General features: G+C 38.4%; 1 protein-coding gene across 1 annotated transcript in view; it reads right to left on the bottom strand.

Annotated features, from left to right (window-relative positions):
* The window catches only part of DNAH11 (dynein axonemal heavy chain 11), a 363,375-nt gene that overhangs the window by 101,117 nt on the left and 237,210 nt on the right, over window positions 1-25,048 (bottom strand). The window contains exons 55-57 of the mRNA XM_057504579.1: window positions 15,948-16,109; window positions 7,906-8,139; window positions 3,876-4,022 (exon numbers count right to left, since the gene is read on the bottom strand). Coding sequence (XP_057360562.1) covers window positions 3,876-4,022; window positions 7,906-8,139; window positions 15,948-16,109 — 543 coding nt within the window. The remainder of the gene's footprint in view (window positions 1-3,875; window positions 4,023-7,905; window positions 8,140-15,947; window positions 16,110-25,048) is intronic.

Below are 25,048 nucleotides of genomic sequence, written 5' to 3'. Positions count from 1 at the left end.
TGGCACCAGGCCCCAGGAATCCAGTCACGCTGGTGAAGGCTCCGTGGTGATGGTGACTGGGGAGAGTAAAGTGTGAATAAATGTGAATTCTTCAGATGTTGTTTGGAATGAACAGATTTAACTATACCATAAAATTAAATACTGCTCACAACAAATTATGCTGTCTACTACAGCTTTATTAGCATTAATTATCCTTCTCCTGATTAACCATTATTTTACTGTATACTGCACCTTTTATGAACATAATTGGTTCGGGGTAGATATGTGATCTCCTGCCAATACATGCACAGCAACTATTAATGCAAATAAGAAAATTCTGCATGCTTATTGAGAACTACTCCCAAACCAAAACCCTCAAAACTGCCAGGAACAGACCATGAAAATTCTAAGAACACCAGCATGCTGGAGAATGCTGCTGCACATGCAAGAGTATGCATGAGTGAGCGAGTTAGTACCTCAGGTTTATTTGCTTGCCATAAGGGTATAATGAATCTATAAATGCTATTTGTTACTATTTATTATAGCATCATTTCAAATTGGACTCAAGATCACAGACATTTAGTACTAGAAGAAACTTAAAGAGTATTTCTTTTAAGTGCTATTTCTATGAGAATGGGAGTTGCTACTCTTCCCCTTTTGAGCCCTTTACTATTAATGGAGTACTCTACCTTTGGGTAACTTTTATAAACAGCAATCTTGAACATTAAATAAACAAAACCCCACAAATGCAAATTAAAAAAATACTCGAAGTTGGTCACTTTAGTTCTCATTCCCAATACCTCTTTCCCTGAGGTGCAAGGAGACTAGAGCAAGTGAAAATGCTGTGTCTCTTAGTGACCTGGTAAGCCTCAGTATGTGATGCTTGTGCCCCATGGCTCCTGGGTAGTGCTCAGCAAGGCTCAGCCTGGAGAAGGAGGGAAGAGCTACAGAGATCGCTTGGAGTGTGTGCTTTCCCTCTACCACTGACTGTTAAAGCAGAGATTTGGAGAGAGTCCCATTCTTGGGTATGCAAAAACCTTTCTGCCCTCTGTTAGTCAAAAACTCCCTGAGGATGGTTCATGAAATTTAGTGGTGGCACAGGGAGAGAATCAAGTCGCAGGAACTGCTGTGATGGGCTGAGTGGTGTCCACCAGGATTCATATGTTAAATTCCTAACCCCAATACCTCAGAATGTGATCATATTTGGAGATGGGGCCTTTAAAGAGGTGATTAAGTTAAGATGAACCCATTAGGATGGGCCCTGGTTCAGTGTGACTCATGTCCTTACACAAAGAGAAAACCTGGATTAGCCAGGGGCACCAGGGGAATACGCACAGAGAAAAGACCATGTGAGGACACAGCAGGCAGGTGGGCACTTGCCAGCCCAGAAGAGAGGCCTCTCCTTGAGAAGAGGCTTCTCCAAGAGGAGAGACCAAGCCTGGCAACATCTTGGACATTCAGGCTTCAGAACTGTCAGAAAATAAATTTCTGTTTTTAAGCCTCCCAAGTCAGTGCAATTTTGTTACGGAAGCCCTGGCAAATTAGTATGCTGCTCTTACCTGCCTTTGGACTGTAAGAAATTCCTGATGGTCCTCCAAAATTCAGCCCTACCCATAGTTAGAAAAGAAATGCATAGAAAAATGGAAGATCATTCAAAATCAAGGAGGATGTCAACTTCTGAAGCAATTATCTTAGCCTGCAATTTGGAAGGTACTTTGACTCATAAGAATTACACTCTACTCAACAAAGACAGCAATGTGAATGGGATCAGAGGATCTTCAGAATTTGGAGCTGACAAGTCAAAGATGGAAGAACTAATTTTTATAGGCTTAGTGCTTGTGTTACTTGAAGTCATTGCTGGCAAGGACAGTGGTTTGAATGGCCCTTGACTATTTCATGAATCTGAAGCAACAACTTCAAACTGCTTCTCTACATGGGTTGTCAAGATGCACAGCAAGGCAGTCTCTAAACCCCAATATTTGTTTAGACATCCTATGTGTGGCAATGAACTTTTTTATTACCTTTTAATAACTTATGTATGAAGCTTTGACCCCAATTGCATAGGATCACAGAGTCCACATACAACCATTTAATAATCACGTAGAATGTACCACACTGCTGAACAGGACATATGTGAGCCCATAACACATATTCAGTGTTAATTTCTTGACTCTGTGTGGCTTACTCACCAATAGACCTTCCTTCCATGACCACCCAAATTAATACAGTTCCTTCCACCATCACATCTATGTGATTTTAGCCGTTATCACTAAAACATCTTATCTACCAACATTCTCTTGTCTTCTGTCAGCCTTTTCAATTTCAATATAATCTATGTGATGGCACCTTGTATGTCATAATATCCTCAAGAGCCTAGAATAGTGCCTGGCAAAAACCAGGTGCTTAGTTAGTATTTGTTATTTAGAATTAAGTTAAGCATTATGGATAAAATGAAAACATTTTAAGCATTATTTTTATTTCTTTGTGTGAAGTAGATATAAATAGTGTCTATTTCCCGTTTGAAGAACTTCATGAAACAACCTGTCAGATGAGTTCTAATTTGCCAAAACACTTCTCCTCCTTTGTGAGGATAATTCTGCCTTAGGAATTCTCATACTAAAATACCTCTAGAGTACTTGCTATACTTTAAGATCTCTAGAAGTTAGCTGTAGAGATGGGTTATGATGTAATTATCATGTACACACAATCTATGACTGCATAGATGTCACACATCACACAAAATGTGTGACACCTAATTGCTTTATGTAATTATATACCTTTAAGGATATCCTCCACTTACCTGAAATTTAATGGAAACATTTATTCCCAGAATTAGGATGTATATGCCCACTGACCATGCCAAATGTGCTTTATCTTCAACTTTAAAAGTAAGTATTTAAAAAAAAAACTAGTTTTGATTTTCAATATACTTTTCAACTCTTCAGTTGCGCAATCTAAAGGCAAACATGCTCAATACACATTGGAAAAAAAAGAAAAAATTGTCTGAATGAATGGTAACTACCACTGAAAGAACTCATATTTTCTGCTACAAAAAATGCAAGGGTGATGGTATAATGGCTACTGATTCAATGATTATAAGATTGTTCATAACTCACGATTTTTTTATTAACTATACCAACTATAATCTTTTGTCTAAAATAAGAGAAGTTATCTCACATATACACATTAAATTTTTAAACAAATATTTATTAATCATTCTATTTAGTGTGGTATTTCTTTTGAGAAATAAGATACACAAAAATGAAATACCTTCCATTTACAGCTGAAATTTTGGTAAAAATGACAAATTTTATTTATTTCAGAATTGCTGGAAACCTCTGTAAAAAGAAAGCAGAATCTATATAATCTTAAAAGTAATTGTTTCTAATAGTAAAACATAATACAGAATGACAGGGCCTCAATTGAATCTAAAGGAACAAATTTAGCTTAGGATTTAATAATAAACTCAAGTTGTATTATTAAAATGCAAAATTCGAAAACCATCTTGCAAAGTGACGGAATGGGCTTTGTTAACAATTGAGTTGTTCAATTTGCCTAAAAACTGAAAACCTTTAGAAACCTCAGAGGTGACTTCATGACCTTTACTGTATTACAAATAGGCCTGATGTTCAAGATCCACATCCATTATATGCTTGAATGAGCTCAGTATTTATTGTTCTTTCATATCATTAAAAGAGCTAAAAGGTTGGGAAAATGCATAATGTAAAGAAAGGTCAAGTGGTAATCATGGTGTGAAATGCTGTTACATGTGTAACTATAATAATTCTTTAGATTTTGTGCTCCCTGGAGAGGAAGTTGTTCAAAATTGTTCACCTACAAAGGTTTATTTTGTGCTAAATATAGTTCCGCACTCTAAATGGGGGAATTAGCCTGACCTTTCGCTCCTCGGCATCGGCGATGGCCTTTTCCTGGCTCACTTTCTCCGTCTGAAGCCTGATCTTTGTGATCAGAGCTTCGGCATCATGATTTCTCAGTTGTAACTCAGCTTCTTGAGAGGCAAGTCTGGCTTTTAGATCTCCCACCTGAAGGGAAGTCATTATTTTAAAGTAACTTGGATCAACAACAACAAATATCAGGTATAGCTTATTTTTAAAAATGAATTCAGGCATCCCTAATACACTGAATCCTGCATCTATTGCTACCCTGATTTGACTTTATTCCCATTTTTTTCCCCCCACATATGAATAGAAAAAATGCTTTCCAATGGTTTTGTGGAAACTCATTAATTCATGTCCGCATCACCTAGACGTTTATCTTCTCAACTCACTCTGTATGGACTGGGAAGCACCACCAGCACCTTTCACCCAGCACCTGTCAGCCAAGCACAGGTCACTCGTGCCCCTTGCTTTTCTGGTCCTGTGAAGTTCAGGCTCAAGGCAGCAGAGGCTGCAGGAAGACTTGCTTGGTGACAAGCTGGAGGAACTATGGCTTGCATTATCCAGAAAATCGCTGGAGACTTCAGACAAGTTGAAGACATCTGCTTTCCTTGACTGTTACCAGTTTACTTAATCAGTTGCTTATTTTGATCAAAATGCCCATAAATATGTCTTACTAGTTCCCATAAAATAAGAATTGGCCCTTTGATTTTTTTCACATCATATAACATTCAACTTAATACCTACTTAATAAGGGCAAATCACATACTGGGCATTGGCATTGTGAGTGGGCTTTGGCATGGCAGTGGGCTTCGGAAGGACATGTGGGCTTCAGCAGGACACGTGGGCATCAGAAGGCACACGGGCATCGGCACAGCATGTGGGCATCGGCAGGCATGCAGCGTTGGCAGGGTGTGTGGGCTTTGGCATGGGCTGGTCAAAAGCCCCGTGAACATCTAGATGGGTCCTCCTCCTCTCACCCCCTGCTAAACACCTTCACTCAGTTCTTGATTAACTCAATCTTTCTGAGGCATCAACAAATTCATCTGCTCTAAAGAATGATTCTGCTCATTTTTTTTCCAGCTGGAATTTCATGAGGTTCAGAAAGTACTACTAGGTTCCTTAGTTGGAGGATCATGTAAAGAAAAGCAGAAGTAAGGCATTACAGAGAAAATCATGAGTTGGCTCTCAGAAACATGAGGGCAGCTTTATACATCATGATTGTTAACTCTTTATTCCATTCATTTTCTGGAAGTATAAATATTACTTTTTTTTTTTTTTAAGTCATGGAAGCAAAGAACAACCATAACCATTTATTTTGACTCAATTTTTAACAGCACTTGGGTGGTTCAGCTTGTGGAACAACATCCCACTACTATATCCAAGGACTCTTAATCCAGTTTATTTACATTCCACCTGGAAGGCACGATTACTACTATGATGGCTGTCTGTACTTGTACAGTTTAATTGAAGACTGGTTTTCTAGCCTATGAACTCAGGGTAACTGCCCAGTGACATTTACTTCTCTGATTATGTGAGGCCATAATCAAAAGAATCTCCAAGAGAATAGGAGGAAACTATTATTTCAAGCCCTGATTTTTCTCAGGATGCTTATTAGATCTAAAATATCCAAAGTGACTCAAGCCCTGGGTGGGATACCTCATTTATGAGGAAAGGTCACTAAAGCTACCTATGATGACCTGAGCTGACATCTAGAAAGGGGATATATGGCTATGAAAGGGGTTTGCAGCTGTATGGCAATGAATGAGCAGCAGTAAACTTTAGACACTTATATTTCAAATGGCATGGATATCCAGTTCTGTGGATTTGCTTACGACAGATCCATAGAGGACACATGCTCCAATATGATGGCATTTTGCTCAGCACACAACCTGATCTTATACTATGAGGCTTTCCAATTGTCTATGTAGGAAACCATGCTTCTTTTTCATAATAAATTGACTTAAAGGCTCTTAAAGAGTTATTAAATATTCCAACTACTCTTTTGATATTAAGAGCATTATGAACACAAATTCCTCATGAAGAGAAATCACCAGTAGTCCTTCAATTAAGATTTTGTGTATCATCTCAGACTTTCTGCCTGCTGTTTCTAGCCAAGGGGACTAAGGAGACCCCAAGCAGCCAGAACTCGGTAGACACCATGAATCACCAGTCCTTTTCTTTTTTTCTCTCTCTGACCCTCCAACTAAACCACCCATAACTGCAAAGATTGTTAGGAAACCACACACTCTCTCCCCTTCTTCTTTCCTGTGGCTGAGATGCTGCCACCTTTAGGATGTTACTCCACATGGCCTTAGCTCTGCTAATTGGGAAGAAAACTCTTGAAGTGTGGCAGAAGCCATTTTTTCTGCGCCAAGGGCAGCCCCACTGTATTAACAGCTCAGTTTAGGCCATATGGTCATTTCCTGAGCAAAGACAACAGGCTCAGTTTGGAACATCAGTCAAAGGTGCACAAATGCTCTGGAACACAGATCTCCTTTCTCATCATCTGTAGCTCAACAGGACTCTTGGAAAGTCTACTAGGAATTGGACAGACAGGTAGAGGGAAGAAAAAGGAAAAGGAAAGAAGGCAAAGGGAAAAAGAGTGAGATAAACTGTACATAAAAAAGGAAGAGTAAAGAAAGACATTCCTTGAAAAGGAAGGAAAAGCTGCACAAATATCGGATATGCTCTTTGGTAACTCCCCATTAACTATTCTTTACATCACTCAGTCCTGGAAACCACCCCAGAGACCTCCTCACTCTAGTTTCTCGTTCCCATTGTGGCCCATCTACTCATTGCTTAGCACAGATCAATGTCTTACCAGAGAGCCATTCCCACTACAGGAAACGCACATGGAAAGAGGCAAGTGGTTCTGTGCCCTACCGAATGCCTGGAGGACATGGCCAGGGAGGCCGTCAGAGTGAAGGCGCCGGTGCATGATCCCACAACCAGGCTGTGGCTTATTTCTCGCCTAGGCACAGGTGGACCACCCAGCACTCTTGGTGGGGGTTGGGGTGGGGGTGCGGGGATGGGCGCGGGGGGTGGGAAACTGGCCCAATGTCTTGAAAAGTATATGAGAGTATGATCTGATGACAATACTCTGGGGAAGCCCACTGGAACTTCCGATCTTGAGGTCACCCCAGTGAGAATATGTTTCCTATACCTCTAGAGCCTGACTGGCTCAGAAAAAAAGCTGGGCCATTCTCCAAAGTCTTCATTCTTTTTTAACCAGTCACAAGAGAGGCAGTATGGAACTATGGACAATACATGGGCTTTGGAGTAACACAGATCTGGGTTCAATCTTCAACCTCACTGGCTCTGTGGCCTGAAACCCTAAAGCCACATATGTAAAATTATAGTAGCAACACTTACTGCTTAAATTTGTTTGTTTTTTAACAATGAGATAAGATGGTATGCGTACAAACCCATATACATGATTGACATCCTAAAGCTAATTCTCTCCTGATTTGCTCCTGTTCTTAAGGTATTAAGGGCCATGTGACTGAGGATGAAGGTACCCTGGACACTTTCATCTAAGAGAGATGGTGGCTAAAAGCAGCAGTGCAGAGGCTGAGATCAGAGAAAACTGCTAACCTTAGGGAACCAATCATATCCTTATCAGGTCATCAGCCAGGGGTTGATGATGCTCTCACTGGGGGTTGAGTGTCTGAGACTAAAAGGGATCTCAGTTCCATCCGGTGTGACAAAATTCATGATAATCAGCCCAGAGTACCAGAGCAGTTGGAGATAAGAGAGGGGAATCAGCTGGGCCTGCCCCCTTCAGCATCTCCAAACTGCCCTGCACGGAGTCAGGCCAATAAGGGACGGTCTCTCTCCAAACCGGCTGTGGTAGAGTAACTGGCCAATCTCTTTATAGGCTTAGGAAAGTAGGAAGAGTGTGTTTTTCATGTCATTATTAATTTTAGCACTAAGCATCTTATATAAATGAAGATGAAATTCTACCTCAACAGAAATTTTTTTTTTTAAGAGCAAACTTTTACTTAGTAATAACACATTTTGGTCGTACCTGAGAAGCTGTGGTTTTTAGCTTTTGGATGCCATTCACCAAGTGCTCTTTCTTCTGGGAAACTTCTTGCTGTTTCTTCTTCAACAGGTTCTTAAACAATGATATTTGTTCTAGAAAACTCTTTGGGGTGGTATAGTTGTGTCTTCTCTCATTCTGGTAATACCTGGTACTCATTTCATTTACACTGGTGTGAACGTGGGCCATGAAAAGGCTAACAGAATCTTTGTCCTGTGGCTGAAAGCATAAACATTGCAATTTATATAAAATTCTTCAAGTTAAAACAAAAATGCAATTTAAAAAGAGAAGAAAAATCAGCAAAATATTATACAGTGTTTTTTTCTAAAAACCAGAAGAAATTACAAAAGGAATTAGGAAACCTTAGTCTTTAATAGCAAGCCACAGGGTGCGAGGGATGACAATCAAGCATTCAGCTTTAGTGACCTCTTCTTGCCAAGTAGGGCAAAGGATTTTTATATGCTCCACATACCAAACCAAAAAGCTGCTTTTTGCAACTTGATTTTTATCTATCAAGTGTGTGAAAGGGAAAAATGGAGAAACTGAGACACGGTACCATGAGAAGTATTCTTGGTGTTACTTTGAAACAAAATTTTAGCCAAAGAAAAGCAACAGCTCTGCAGTCACTTCAGGAGAAACTGAGAAATACTTTAAAGAACCCAAGTGAAAACAAACTGGATGGCAAGGTACAAAAGTCACAACCTCTGGGAGAAAAATATGGTCACTTTTATTCTCATTTTGGGAAAAACAAAACAAAACAAATGAGGAACTCTCCTGTGAAGACTGACTGGAGAACCCCCACTAAACCTTCTTTACATTTTGTCCTCTATGACTTCTGAAGTAGTTAACTTTGTAATTTGTGGAGTCACATCTCCCTCGTTTTAATGATTATTTATTGCATTCTGTACAAGATGAACCAGGTTCAATTAATCAAGGGAAGCCTAAAAATCAATTAATATGAATTAAATGAGCTACACCAACTCTTAGGGAAGTCACACATAATTTACCAAAGGGCTGTCAATAATACTCAGACATCTTTGGGAAAATTGTGCACAAGTGGCTGGTGATGCAGTTAAACGTTTCAGACTGGCACCATTAATATTACAAACAGGGGTGTGAGGAGAGACAGGCCAATCCTTGTTGGTGAAAGAACGACGACTCCTGAGCAAAGGCTACACACTCAGCTCTCCAATATCATGAAAAATTCCTGAGTAGGTTTAAAATCTGTACATGTTGGATTGTTTACATATTAAAAATCCATTTCACTAGTAACTAAAATAATGTTTTTCAAGCAAAAGTTAAATACAGAATGACAAATCCTATTCTTCATTTCAATGAGATATGAGACATAATGTGTATTACCAAATAGTGGACCCAGAATGTAAATGCACAAATTCTATAAGTCCATATAAATCATATCCTCTTGGGGATTTTATTTTTTAAAAAGCCTGACTGCAGTATAACCATGGGCAGAAATTCACTCTTGTCCTGTCTTGTTTTAATGTGAACTAAAAGTGAGCACATATCTTTCTACAATAGGGATAAATACTTCCCCAGCAACCTCCTTATGGGGTGGGGCGGGGGAGATATAAACAAAAAACCTGGCCTCTGCCCAACCATGATCCTTATGAGGAGGCTCCCCGGCTGCCCTGAAAAGCTCTCTTTAACAACAGTTTCATTTGTAAATCCATGATGGAAGAAGTGGTTTCCGGTAGAGCTGGAAGTGGCCCGAGACAACTTGTCTCAATGGGGCAAAATAACTATTGTTATCGGGCTTAACAAAATGGCACAGCATGGGAGACTTGCAGAGCCAGGGAGCAGCTGGTTGTAATTCACACTGTTTTTCAGAAAACTCTAATCGTTCCAGAACAGACCTCTTTGATGACTGGTCTTCCCTGCATTCTCAATTTGTCACTTTCTCTTATGATAAGGTCAGTAGTGACAGCACTTCCTGACATTAACAGCTGTGGCTTTTAAAAGGGTCATTGTAGAACTACTAATTGCAGTAATTTCATTAGCATAAATTATTTATTCTGCCATTCATTTATCTCCAGTGTTCTTTTTGGGCGGGGGGTGGGGGTGAGCAGGGACGAGATGGCCGCTGGGGCTGCTGCAGTGCTGGCCGTGAACTGCTCTGTTTTTCACTTGCAGAGACACGAGTGAAGAACATCGTTCCTGCTGCAGCTGAGAACCAGTTGATCCCATTCCAAAGTCACTCAACAGCCAATCGTGGTGAAGGCAAAAATAGAAATAAGCAAAGTGAGAGAATCAAATGATTATAAAATCCAAGGTTTCCCCACTAAGATGCTTTGGATAACACATAATCAAATGCAAAGATAAGACTGCTTTTTCCTCACACTAAGAACAAGTGTTGAAGTTCTCTTCTCTCGTGTGGCTCACTGTAAATGCAAAAACGTAAACCAATCTCTGCTGCTTGGTGTGATAGTTGTCAGGTGGTGGCCGTATCAGCCACACCAAATACCGCAGCCACCTGACTTTACAAAGCAGATGCCCAGCATGTCCTGGTTGTTGAAAATGACAGGAAAATTTGAATGAAAAACAACAACCGGAGGCCAGCACTGAATAAATATCATGTGTGTTATATAGGATTTTACATCTTCTCAAGACCAGCAAAGACTACCCTGGTCTGCACTTTTCAGTTCAGATTTTCAAGAGTGTTGTATTCAATGGAGGAGGGAACAAGGAGAGGCAGAAGAGAAGGGCGCCGGTGAAAGGAAGACTTTTTAAAGTTTAACTTGGGATAACTTTGTAACAGGTCGCAGATCTACAGTCTATCTTGAAAGTTTTTCTAAGAAATTATTTCAGTGTTAATTTTTATACTTTATTGGTGTACAATTGACATACAAAAAAACTGCACATTTCACATCTATGTTAATTTTCAATTTCCAACTGCTGAGTTATAAAACCTATTATTTGTGTTTTTCTCTGCTTTCCAGTAAAAGCAGAGAATACACAAATTAATTACTGTGGTTGTAAGGTTGGCTTATTAAATAAAGAAAACTGAATAATGCATAAAATGAGCAGTATTGCATTTGAGCACCTCTCCGAAGCTCCTCATAGTGATTTATCCTGAGAAAAAGATTCTGGAGGCAGCCAAGGACACACAGCTCAAATCCTAGGCCACTGGTTAGACTTCCCGTTCTGTAAAGTTGGGCAATTTATTGCATGCCCTGTATTTCATCCTGCCCACAAAATCAAAGGTTAGACTCTGTCACTCCTTTTTACTGTTTCTTTTCTTTTTTTTTTTCCTTTTCTTCCTCTTTCAGAATAGTTGAACATTTGTGCAATAGTTAAGGGCAGGATTTAAGGCTATGGGCTCTGGTGTCCAAGTGCTGACCGGTCTCTTACCTGCTGAGTGATCTTGTGCTTATTGCCTCCATCCCCTCCCCTGTGCAACAGGGAGACCAGTGATCCCTCCTTAAAAGGTTGGTGATTAGAGGCAGTAAGCAATGCAAATGCTGGTCAGGTGTTACTCCAGCTACTGCTGATGATGGGAGTACATGGACAGTAGTCTCAGTAAGAGGACCACCACCAGACTGAGCAGTTGCAAGTGTTAAATGCAGAGCCACAGTTTTCTGAATAGCATGTTGGGATTTTTGTTACTTCATCTAGTGAATGCATTTTGTTGTTAGTTGTGTTTTTTAATTTTGTCTTTAACTTTGGAGATCAAGTCTGGGTCAAAACCAAGATCAAGTCTGGAATCAGCCAGCAATCTCCCAGATGAGTTTCCAGACACATAAAGTGGTAGCTTGAATGGTTCTCTGACAGAACATTAAAACGAAGAAGCAGTTGAAGACTGAGGGCATGAGGAGGTAAAAATGGAATTCAGCAACCCCTCTGCGAGTGGGCAGAAAAGGCAGGACAGCCATGTTCTGGTTCTGGAGAACCAAGCTGGTTCTGGAGCGGCCAGCCCTGGAGAAAAGCCATGATACTACAGTTTGGAAGTAGAATTGTTTCTGTTTGACTTATTAAAGTTTTTAGCTTAACTGCTTGTCCAGGTACCTCAGCTATTAAAAACTGGACCCTACTTTTGAGGTAGAGGGGATTCCTGAAGTTTGCATAACTGCAAAACTGCAAAACCCCTGGAAAGCAACAGTCTGCTGCTTTTTGCAATTCTACTTTAAATTTGATTAACATGCACAGACCAAGGAGTGTATGATGTCCAGTATACCAGTGTGCATGTACAAAGGAGAGAGAAGGCTGGATGGGGGGAGGGATGTTAACAACCTCCTAGGTCTTTTCTCATCTAATTGAATACAGGCATAAGCCAGGGTAAGATTTAGGCAGATTCAAGATAAATTTGGTTGCATTTGTTTTGATCTTGATCTTTTAAAGTGACCCCAGTGTTCTGCAGAAAAAGGATACTTTCCCAAAACTTGTAGAATTTATATTGCAGAAGGTTGTCTTTCTACTTCTAAAACTCATATGGCATAATCTTCATTTATATTTCAAAGAAAAAGTGGTGCTAAAAATCATTAATAGAAATACTACAACGTACCTATCACTAACAAAAGGTTGTTGACTACTCTTCATGCGTAATCTAACATTTTAAAGGGAACCTAGAGACCACTAAATGAATCAGTCTTTAAATACAGCAGTAAAACAACTTTCCTCTTTGAGTGGACATTTTTCATGGTCAGTTTGGAGAATGGTAGTAAAATATGCCATTCATATGTTACCAAGCCCTGCAACAAGTTCTGGATGGAAGAGGTCATGGCATGTGGAATAAAGTCATTTCATTGAAAAAGCTCATGATACTAAGTTTGGGTAATTATTTTTAAGTTGTGCCACACCAAAAAGACAATTTTAACTTGCCACTTGGTCAACATGGCTGAAAAGGATGGGCTATTCCATCTCTCTCAGATCTTTATTCTATTCCTTCCAATGAAAATCTCCCTCCTCTGAGAGCCCTTTTCTTCATTTCCATCAGTAATTCTCCTTTCATCAGGCCCTGTTTGCAGGTATGTCCATTATTCATATTGGCTCAAAAAGCAAAAACACTGCTTGTCTTTTAACACCTGTTCCTCGTTTTCTGGAATGTTCCTATTAGGACCTATGCACTTCTGAGTAGGTGTTCTTCCCAATTATCTCCCCAGTGTGCTTCTTACATATTTCCAGGGATACCTTGAGGGCCTTTCCTTCTCCTCCTTACCCCACGGTCTCCCATCTCCATTTCCAAATTTCCTGGGAGGAGTGAATATTGACAATCTTCAGATAAATACCCAGTGATATTTAAGTGTCAAACTACTTGGTCATCCTATCAGCTGTCATTTAGTTCAATACCAAGTAACAGAAAAGTAGCACAAACATTTACTTAGATGCAGCCAGTCCTCACCTTTGCATGCTGAGTGTGTACTGATCAGAAATTGTATGTCAACACACACAAAATTGCTTGTCTTTAATGAATCCTTTCTCTGTGGCTAAAGGGGTCACCTTGTATAAGTATCTAACACTCAACAAATGATGTCAATAATTAAGAAGTGCCTGAATTACGCTGATACATTTCAGTCTTAATGGTAGAAATCAAACCTAAGAAAGTGATCAAATTAGTGCTCATTCAAAAAATTTAAAAGCTATTTTTGACCTCTACAGAAAAGGCACCACACTGCTTTAGAAGAACATGGACATGTTGCACTCTGAATTATAATTATTGCTCCTGAGCAACAAATTAGGAAGGTGGAAAAGTTAAATTAGCACACTGCACTGAAATGAAATCATCTGACTAATTTGTTTCCAGGCATAATTCAGCTCAGTAAAAAATGGTAAAGTGCTTTTTAAATTCTTATTTGGCAATCAGCATCCTATAGGAGGCGTCATGATACCACCATATAGAGCTTAGCACCTGTCAGGAGCCTTCTGTTCTTAAACTGATGCAAGTCCTGCCTCATCCAGCAGATGTCAATGGTCACTGGCATATCAAAGCCCCTTTGGTAGCAAGGTTTTCAGAGCGGCACCGAATTTGACAGGAAACAGCCTGCACCAGAGCAGCAGAGGCAAGGAACTTAAAAAAGCACCATGCCAAACACTAATTTAAACCATGCTGCTCACTCTGGTTTCCTCCCATTTGAGAAATTAACATTAAGAAACAGTTTCTTTTCTCTTTCTTACCAAACCACCTGATATACTGAACTGTGTAAAACAGAATTTTGCTACTGCAAGACACATACTTACTCTCTCCCTCTAGTAAATCATTATTTTGAACCATTCTTGTAATTATTAGAAGACAAAACAATGCCCCCAAGTTCCAGTAATGCAGTGAACCTCGAAATAGCTTATGAGATTTGTGCTAATAATTGTGACCATTATTTGTTGTACTTAATGGTTCTCCAGATTTTAAAGCTTAAAATATTTCTGGCAGATCTTATCTGATGCTAGTGTTAGTCTCCAATAAATGGGGTCCTTTTGACTCTCAGACAATGGTGAAGCCATGTTTCAAACAGAAATTAATCACTCCTGTGACTGCCACTCTACTCATCTGTTCATGAGAACAAATTTACACATATTTTCCTAAATATAATATGGCAATTTGGCCCTGGACCAGTGGAAAAAAAATTGAACATTACTTAAAAAAAATTCAGTCTTTACTCAGAAAACAAGTTGTTGTTTTAAAGGTCCAGATAAGTGCATTCAGTGTTAGCGGTGAGTGTAGAGATAGACAAGAGAAAGAACTTTCGAGATATGGGAAACTGCAGAGAAATAGCAGAGATTTTTTTTTCATGTATGTGGAGAAAAGAAGAGAGGAGGTATCTGAATGCCATAAAGCCTTTATCGTACATCTATTTTAGATGTTAATGACAGTTTTTCCCAGGCAATCCAGCACTAAATAATTAGATGAATAGACATTTTAGGAAGAGACAATAAGCCATATACAATAAAGCTATATATGATATATAAAAATAAGCAACAAGCAATGAAGAGAGCTTCATACAAATAATTAAATACGTAAAGATGTCCAGATTTCTAACCATCTGATGACAAAAAGATATAATACTCCATAAAATGTTTAAGGGATTGTTTTGTAAAAGCAGGAGGTACGCACTTGGGAGTAAGGGAGGCTACAGCAGGTTGTCTGTGTTCACAATAAGGTTTTGACTGGAAGCAGATTCATCTTTCTTATATATACCCAGTTCTGTTTTTGGCTCTGAGAATCACTTTCCATGTCTGGCCGACTCCAGGCACCTTTTCACCTTATCACTCAGTCCACTCAGAAGACAAACTTCCCTAGGCAATCACCATGGTTTCCGGACATCCCCATTGTGATGTTTGCAATCACCATCCTTCAGAACTATCTAATTAGAAAGGCACTAGAGGCAAATAAAACTTCATTTCTAGGAAGTCTAAATGATACCTTCGTGTTTACATTTCTGTTTTCCCTTTGTATCTGAACACTATTTTGTTGTTTCAGGCAACCATTTAAAAATGTAACAGGAGATGCAAATTTCATCATGATCAGTTGAAAAAAATAAACTATTATGATAAAAATCCATAAAACAAAGGAGTAGATATATGATTTCACTTAGTGATTGCTGAATTTATGGGGGATGATTTTTCAACTGTTAATACTGTAATGAGAAAAGTCACAATTGCCTCACTTTGGGAAGATTGAGCATGGCATGGCTATGGATGGCTACATTTTTGTTCAGGTTTTTAGTTGTGGATTTAAAGGGTTTATATTCAGTAAGACCTATTATGATTCAGGGAAGTAATGATCCTGGTCTTTTGGTGAGTCAGCACATGAGTGAGAACATGCTTACATACAGTGTGTGTGTACATGTGCACAGGCACACATACATCTCAACCTGGTGCAAAAACGTCAGCCATCATATACCACAGACTGTAAGCTAACAAATAATGATCTTACTGTCTCAAACAAACAAGCCCAACTTCCTGATAGAGGGCTTGTTTCAAAAATTACTTATTTATTGAAGACATTTGGTCAGAGAGAGAGTGTGTGTGTGCACAAGTTTGTGTGTGTGTGCATGTGATTCAGAGGCTGACACACATACCTCAATCCCCTCGGTTTCCTCAATGAACCTCCTGCTGACTGAGACCAGAGCCTCCTGCGGCCACGCATGAAACCAGTCAATAGCCGTGCAGTTAACTATGGCTGGGAACTTCCGAGCTCTAACTCTCAGCGTGTGACCAACTGGAGAGAAACACAAAATGATCTGTGGAGACATGGGGGCAGGGCAGAAACAGGAGGGTGATGAGAGAGCAAAGAATCACACTGCAATGCTAGACAATGAAAGAAAAGAGTGCAGCCAACCGTGACATTAAACTACCCTAAAGCACCACGGAGTGGAAAGCGACATTAACCCCCTTGCTAATCAAAGTATAAACCTGCCCCAAGCGGCTGCCCTATTGAACACACAGCAAGGCTGCTGTGCATTTTCCTTAAAACCTGCCCCTCTCTTTTCAAACATTTTTGATGATTACCATTAATGTGGGAAATTTATTCTTCTCTATTACACAAGTAGCATTATAATAAAAAATAAAACTCAAAACCAAATCACCAGGATAAAATACCAATATTTTGTCTTCTGCCTGCTTCCATTCTGTAATTCATCTGTTTCAACAAAACTGTGTAACAGACTTTTAAAAACATTTTATCATATTGAATGTTTACTTTATTTCCATTTAAAATAAAATACAGTCAATTAAGTTCTTACTTGGCACTTTAAAGAGTAAAAAAATAATTCAGTTTATAATGTTCCTGATGAGAAATATTTAAGTTTCTGGTTTAAATATGAAGATTTATTTATAAATCTTTTAATGATTTAAGTGTTAATTTAAATCTGAACATGTTTCTATACTCTTCGGTGACAGAGGGATATGGTCAGTAATGCCTGCATTTGGCTGTGACAGTGTGTCGCCGAAGGTGGGGACCTCGGGAGTCAGGTGGGTCTGAGTGGCTTTTCTGGGCGTCTCTAAGCTTCACAGGGCTCAGACCAGATAGATGCCCTGGGTAAAGTGTTAGTCCAGAGGTGTTTAGTAAGTGCCTCTTTTGTCCTCTACCTTCTTTCCCAAGTCCCTGTGGACTTGAGGGCACCATGCAAGTAATGCCAGCCGGGGTAGGGTCTGAGAATGAGAATCTTAGTTTTCTAGAAATGGTTTGGGCTTGATGTAACAAAGCTTTGCAGCTCTCCCAACTAAGGCTCTAACACTATGGATCAGGAAACTAATGAAATTAATTTTCAAAGAATATAATTTTTTTCTTATAGCATTTAAAAAATTCATATCATAAAAATCTCCAGCATATATAAAGTCACATATTATCTCATTTAAAAACAGGTGTTTTTACCATGTTTATTTTATATACTATGGCTCTTCAACAACTTAAGAGAGATAAGTCCTAAGATCTAGTTTTTTTAACAGTCCATAAGCTGACGGATCATTTATTCACTACATTCAAGTGTCTAGTTACAAACCGAATAGTTGTTCTAATATTGCATGTGTTAACAAGCCTCAGTTTTAATGCATAACTTTCACATATATTTCAGTTCTTAGGTTTCTCCTACCAGCCTTTTCTCCTATACTTGAATATTTTTCCTTTCTGTCCTAAAAGTTGATTTTCCACACACAACTTATCTCTCATTTATGAAAATTTCAGAAACTTCATTCATACATAATTACAGCAAAGACAGAGAAAAAAGCATACTTTGAGATCTTAAATGTTTCCATCACTTCTATACTTAGTATATTTTTACATTTATTATGGCTATACACTATCAGATCCTGAGAATGTGTTAGAAAACAAAGTATCTGGACCATGTGCAGTTAGTCTTGGGAAAAAATACTTCCTCTGAGTTAAAGATATGTCTTCATTATTTGTTGAAAGATAATATAGAATTCTCACTTAAAGCATTTTTCTTTTGTACAATTTTATAGTTGAAGACTTTTTTTCCTGTGTTATTTATTATGACTTAATCAAAAGTCTTCACAATGCCATCTAAATTTCACATGGAGGGTGGGTAGCAGGAGACCAGTGGCTCTCAAAAGACTGGAGTTGGTTAGAAATGAAAATTCGTGGACTTATTCCAGGTCTAAGGAATCAGAAACTCTAAATGAGGCTTGGTTATCTGTGTTTTCAACAGGCCTTCCAGATGACTCAGACACCCATGGCTATAACTTTTAATAGTTTTAAATTTTCTGTGGAAATACTTAAACAAGACATTGACATTTTCAGTGTTTTTGTGGTTGGTGAAGTACTCTAGAAACGAAGTCTCTATCTACATACAGAGTGCAAGGGAAAATTCAGAGAATTTAAAAAATATTTTTATTAATATTTAATAATCATAATCATTAATAACCTAAATTCTATCGTCTATAATAGACCCTGGGAACTAAACTAGAGAAATATACTTGTTTGTTAGGACTTCCTACAAAGGGAAAGGACAGTGGTCTCACACAAGTCTTGCAGAGTGCAGATACTGACACAACTCAACTGTTCAATAATCTCCTGTTATGCTAGAAATCTAGTGCAGATTTTCTCCTGCCATCCAGCTTTCTTTGGTACTAGTCTTATGTGAGATTTCCTGAGAGTCCAAGCTAATGCCTGTAACTGTCTGATGTGCTGGTCTTTTCTAAAATAGTCTCTACAACTTTATGGATAATCCAGAGTAAACTCAAGTTGTTGCCTTGTGAGGGAAAAAAATCATCCTATTATGTTTCCCTTAATTTCTTGAAACAAAGCAAGGGACTTATAAGTAATAAAGGGACAAATACATTATTTAAAAAGTATTATACTGTCTATAATTTGCTTTTTCAGGTTTATTGAGGTATAACTGACAAAATAAAATTTTTTAATGTACAATGTGATAATTGTATACATTGTGAAAGTGTTCCACACATCCAGTCAATGAACATGTCCATTACTCCATACAGTTACCTTCTTTTTGGTGAGAACATGTAAGTTCTACTCTGTTAGCAAATTTCAATTATATACTACATGCTGTGAACTATAGTCACCATGTTATACATTAGGTCATCACACATTTATCATCTTATAATAGAAAGTTAAGACCCTTTTACCAATCTCTCCCTATTTACATTTATAGTTGCATTCCTTATAGAACACAGACTATACCAGTTTACATTCCCATGTGCCCTACCCACTTTCCTACTCAGCTTCTATGACTTCATTTTTTAATTTTTTTTATTTTTCAGATTCCACACATAAGGGATACCATGTGGTATTTGTCTTTCTCTACCTGGCTTATTTCATTAGCCTAATGCGCTCAAGATTCATCCATCTTGTTGCAAATGACAGAATTTCCTTCTTAAGATTTAAGGATGAATAATATTCCATTGTATTTGTATGTGCATGTGTACACACACACAAACAACTTACATTTTCTTGATTCATTCGTCCAACTGAGAGACACTTAGGTTGTTTCCATATCTTTGCTTCCATGAATGCTGCTGCTGGAATATGGGAGTGCAGTTATCTCTTTGAAATAACAATATTGTCTCCTTTGGCTATATACCCAGAAGTAGGGCTGCTAGATCACATGGTAGTACTATTTTTAATTTCTTGAGGAATCTCCATACTGTTTTCCATGGAGTCTATACCAGTTTACATTCCCACCAACAGTGTACAGGTGTTTCCTTTTCTCTACGTCCTTGCCAGCATTTTTCCCTGTCTTGTTGACAATAGCCATTCTGAAAGATATGAGGTGATATCTTATTGTGGTTTTGGTTTGCATTTCCTTAATGATTAGTGACGAGCACTTTTTCATGTACTTGCTGGCTATTTTCATGTCTTCTTTGAAAAATATCTATTCAAGTCCTTTGCCCATTTTTCAATCATGTTATTTGTTTTGCTATTGAGTTGCATAAATTCCTTCTATATATTGGATATTAACCCATTAGTTCATAAGTGGTTTGCAAATACTTTTCCACATTCCATATGCTGTCTTTTCATTTTTTTGATGGTTTCATTTACTGAGAAGAACCTTTATGGTTTGATACAGTCCCACTTGTATATTTCTGCTTTTGTTTCCTTTGCTTTTTGGTGTCAAATTCAAAAAATCATTGCCAACATTTCCTGTCAAGGAGCTTACCCCCTTGTCTTCTAAGAGCTTCATAGTTTCAGGTCTTACATTCAAGTTCTTAAACATTTCATTTTTGTTAGGGTGTAAGATGGAGGTCCAGTTTTCCCATTACCCTCTATTGAAGAGACTATCCTATCCCCATTATATATTTTTGGCTCATTTGTCAAAAAGTAATTCACCACATATGATGGGTTTATTTCTGGGTTCTCTGACCAGCTCCATTTGATCTATGTGTCTGTTTTCATGACAGTAACATACTGTTTCGATTAGTAAAGTTTTATAATGTAGTTTGAAATCAGGAAATATGATGCCTCCAGCTTTGTTCTTCTCTTTCAAGATTGCTTTTGGGTATTTGGGGTCTTTTGTGGTTCCATACAAATTTTAGGATTGTTTGTTTTATTTCTGTGAAAAATACCATTGGAATTTTATAGGACTGTTTTGAATCGGTAGATCATTTTGAATAGTATGGACATTTTAACAATTTAATTCTCCCAATTAATAAGCATGGAGTATCTTTGTATTTATTTGTTTCTTCTTCAACTTCTTTATTATACTTTTTAGTGTATAGATCTTTCACCTCCTTGGTTATATTTATTCCTATTTTGTTCTTTTTGATGCTATTATAAATGGGATTTTCTTAATTTCTTGACATTTCACATCAGCATATAAAAACACAACAGATTTTTGACACCATAGATTAAAGATGGTGGCATGAAAGGTGAGACAGAGACCTCCTCCCAAAACCACATATAATATGAAAATATAGTTAATATAACTAATCCTAAAAGAGCAACAGGAAAGAAGGCTGCCCCAGATTACTTACACCTGGAGAAAAGAGCAGACCTCACAAAACAGGGTAATGTAGCAAAGCCATGATGTGTCAGGACCCAAGCCCTTCCCCAACCCCAGCTTACCAGTGGGAGGAAGAGAAATGGAGTAGGGAGGGAGTGGAAGCTTAGGACTGCTGAACACCCAACCCTGGAGATCTGCTCTGGAAACATGAACCTACATTGCATGGTGCTCTGGAGATTAGTGGGGTTGGAAAGCTAAGACAGGCAATTTACTTGGAGAGACTGAGATTCCAGCCACTTGTGGAAAACAGGGATCCACACCAAGTCGCTCTGGGACAAAAAAAGGTGAGCAGTCTGAGAGACTTCCTAACAACAAGAGGGCTGCTAAAGGGGCAAGGATTGCACAGAGCTTGCTGCTGAGAAAGGACAGGTAGACAAAATTGTCCTGGCACACTCTGCCTACCAGGTTGGGAACTTTCAGGAGGTTCAGGCACTCCATTCCCCTGGCTGGCTATGCAGCTCTGAGGCACCCCACTGTGATATGCAGCCTGCTGCTGCACCTTCCTCCTGGCCAGCCAGCACTGGCTTGCAAATCAGCAGCCCCTGCCCTGGCATCAGGCCAGCCAGACAGAGGCCCCACCTACAGCAGCTGAAAACACAAAGAACAGAGGGTTACACTGGCATGCTTGGCCAACAGGTTCTGACAGTGGAGACAGGCACAGCAGCAGGGAAGCAGAAAAGAGCTCTTTCCTCCCCCCAGAAAACAGCACCACTCCCCTGCAACCCCCAACATTGCTCCAGCGGCTGAGCAGCTCCAGAGAGAAGAGCTTGAGGGCAATAGAGGGAACTGTATACAAATATGAAACATCAAAGGAACCTGGTTCAACCCCAAATCCCACAAACACCAGAGAGAAGGCCAAGTGAAACCGAACTCATCAATCTTCCTGAAAGAGATTTCAAAATAAAAATCATAAACATGCTCATGGAAGTATAGAAAAATATTCAAGAACTCAGGGATGAATTCAGGATGGATATTCAATCATTAAGAAATTTAATGTCTGAAATGAAACACACAAAGGAGGGATTTAAAGGCAGATTAGATGTAGTAGAAGAAATGGCAAATGGAACAGAAATTAGAGAACAGGAATACAAAGAAGCTGAGGCATAGAGAGACAAAAGGATCTCTAGGAATGAAAGAATACTGAGAGAACTGTGAGACCAATCCAAATGGAACAATATGTGCATTATTGGGGTACTAAAACAAGAAGAGAGAAAAAGGGATAGAAAGTGTCTTTCTGGAGGTAATTACTAAAAAAAATTCCCTAATCTGGGGAAGGAGATAATCTCTCAGGCCATGGAGATACACAGATCTGCTAACACAAGGGACCCAAGGAAGACAACACCAAGACATATAATAATTAAAATGGCAAAGATCAAGGATAAGGACAGAATGTTAAAAGCAGCCAGAGGAAGAAAAAGGTTCATGTATAAAGGAAAACCCATCAGGCTATCATCAGACTTCTCAACAAAAACTTTACAGGCCAGAAGGGAGTGGCATGATATATTTAATGCAATGAAGCAGAAGGGCCTCAAACCAAGAATACTCTACCTGGCAAGATTATAATATACATTTGAAGGCAGGATTAAACAATTTCCAGGTAAGTAAAAACTGAGAGAATTTACCTCCCACAACCATCTCTACAATGTGTTTTGGAGGAACTGTGAAAAATGGAAGTGTTCCTAAGGCTAAATAGCTGTCATCAGAGGAAGCAAAATGACAGTAAAGAAACTAGAACAATTAATTACTAAGCAGATGCAAAATCAAAACAACTACCTCCAAAGTCAGTCAAGGGATAGAGAAAGAGTACAGTATATGATGCCTAATATATAAAGAATGGAGGAGGAAGAAAAAGGAGGGAAAAAAAGAACCTTTAGATTCTGTTTGTAACAGCATACTAAGTGAGTTAAGTTAGACTCTTAGATAGTAAGGAAAGTAACCTGGAACCCTTGGTAACCATGAATGTAAAGCCTGCAATGGCAATAAGTACATACCTATTGATAATCACCCTAAATGTAGATGGTCTGAATGCACCAATCAAAAGACATAGAGTCACTGAATGGATAAGAAAACAAGACCCATCTATATGCTGCCTACAAGAGACTCACTTCAAATGCAAAGACATACACAGAGTAAAAGTGAAGGGATGGAAAAAGATATTTCATGCAAGTAATAAGGAGAAAAAAGCAGGAGTTGCAGTACTTGTATCAGACAAAATAGACTTCAAAACAAAAAAATGTAACAAGAGACAAAGAAGGACATCACATAATGATAAAAGGGTCAGCCCAACAAAAGGATATAACTATTATAAATATCTATGCCCCCAACACAGGAGCACCTACATATGTGAAACAAATAGTAACAGAATTAAAGGGGGAAATAGAATGCAATGTGTTCATTTTAGGAGACTTCAACACTCCACTCACTCTGAAGGACAGATCAACCAGACAGAAAACAAGTGAAGAGACAGAGGCACTGAACAACACATTAGAACAGATGGCCCTAACAAACATCTACAGTACACTCCACCCAAAAGCAGCAGGATACACATTCTTCTCAAGTGCATAAGGAATATTTTTAAGAATAGATCATATATTAGGCCACAAAAAGAGCCTCAGTAAGTTTAAAAAGATTGAAATTGTACCAACCAGTTTCTCAGATCACAAAGGTATGAAACTAGAAATAAATTATGCAAAGAAAACAAAAAAGCCCACAAATACATGGAGGCTTAACAACATGCTCCTAAATAATCAATGGATCGATGACCAAATAAAAACAGAGATCAAACAATATCTGGAGACAAATGACAACAATAATTCAACACTGCAAAATCTATGGGACCCAGCAAAGGACATGCTAAGGAGGAAGTATATTCCAATACAGGCCTAACTCAGGAAAGAAGAACACTCCCATATAAACAGACTAAACTCACAATTAACGAAACTAGAAAAAGAAGAACAAATGAGGCCCAAAGGCAGTAGAAGGTGAGACATAATAAAGATTAGAGCAGAAATAAATAAAATCAAGAAGAATAAAACAATAGAAAGAATCAATGAAAGCAGGAGCTGGTTCTTTGAGAAAATAAACAATATAGATATACCCCTAGCCAGATTTATCAAGAAATAAAGAGTTTACACACATGAACAGAAATGAGAAAGGAAAAATAACTATGGACACCACAGAAATACAAAAAATTAAGAGAGAATACTATGAAAAATTGTATGCTAATAAACTGGATAACCTAGAATAAAATGGACAAATTTCTAGAAAAATACAACCTTCCAAGGCTGACTCAGGAAGAAACAGAAATCTCAACAGACCAATTACCAGCAACAAAATTGAATTGGTAATCAAAACACTACCTAAGAACAAAACCCCTGGACCAGATGGCTTCACTGCTGAATTTATCAAACATTTAGTGAAGACCTAATACCCATCCTCCTTAAAGTTTTCCAAAAAGTAGAAGAGGAGGGAATGCTTCTGAACTCTTTCTATGAGACCAGCATCATTCTAATACCAAAACCAGGCAAAAAAACCACAAAAAAAGAAAATTACAGACCAATATCCCTAATGAACATAGATGCAAAAATATTTAACAAAATATTAGCAAACCAAATTCAAAAATACATAAAAAAGATGATCCATCATAAACAAGTGGGATTTATTCCAGGGATGCAAGCATGTTACAGTATTCGAAAATCCATCAGCATCATCCACCACATCAATAAAAATAAGAACAAACACTACATGATCATCTCCATACATGCTGGAAAAGCATTTGCAAAATTAAACATCCATTCATGATAAAAACTCTCAACAAAATGGGTATAGAGGGCAACTATCTCAACATAATAAAGACCATATATGACAAATCCACAGCCAGCATCATACTTAACAGTGAGAAGCTGAAAGCTTTTCCATTAAGATGGGGAACAAGACAAGGATGCCTATTCTCCCCACTTTTATTCAACATAGTTCTGGAGGTCCTAGCCATGGCAATCAGACAATGCAAAGAAATAAAATGAGAAGGAAGAAATAAATTGGCAAGGAAGAAGTAAAACTGTCACTGTGCAGATGACATAATATTGTTCATAAAAACCTAAAGAATCCACTCCAAAACTATTGGATCTAATATCTGAATTCAGCCAAGTTGCAGGATACAAAATTAATACACAGAAATCTGTTGCATTCCTATCCACTAATGA

The sequence above is a fragment of the Manis pentadactyla genome, chromosome 7 (genome assembly GCF_030020395.1).
Source record: "Manis pentadactyla isolate mManPen7 chromosome 7, mManPen7.hap1, whole genome shotgun sequence".
Classification (NCBI taxonomy): Eukaryota; Metazoa; Chordata; class Mammalia; order Pholidota; family Manidae; genus Manis; species Manis pentadactyla.
The sequence above is the reverse complement of the archived record's forward strand: the minus strand, read 5'-3'. Positions and strand labels throughout refer to the sequence as shown.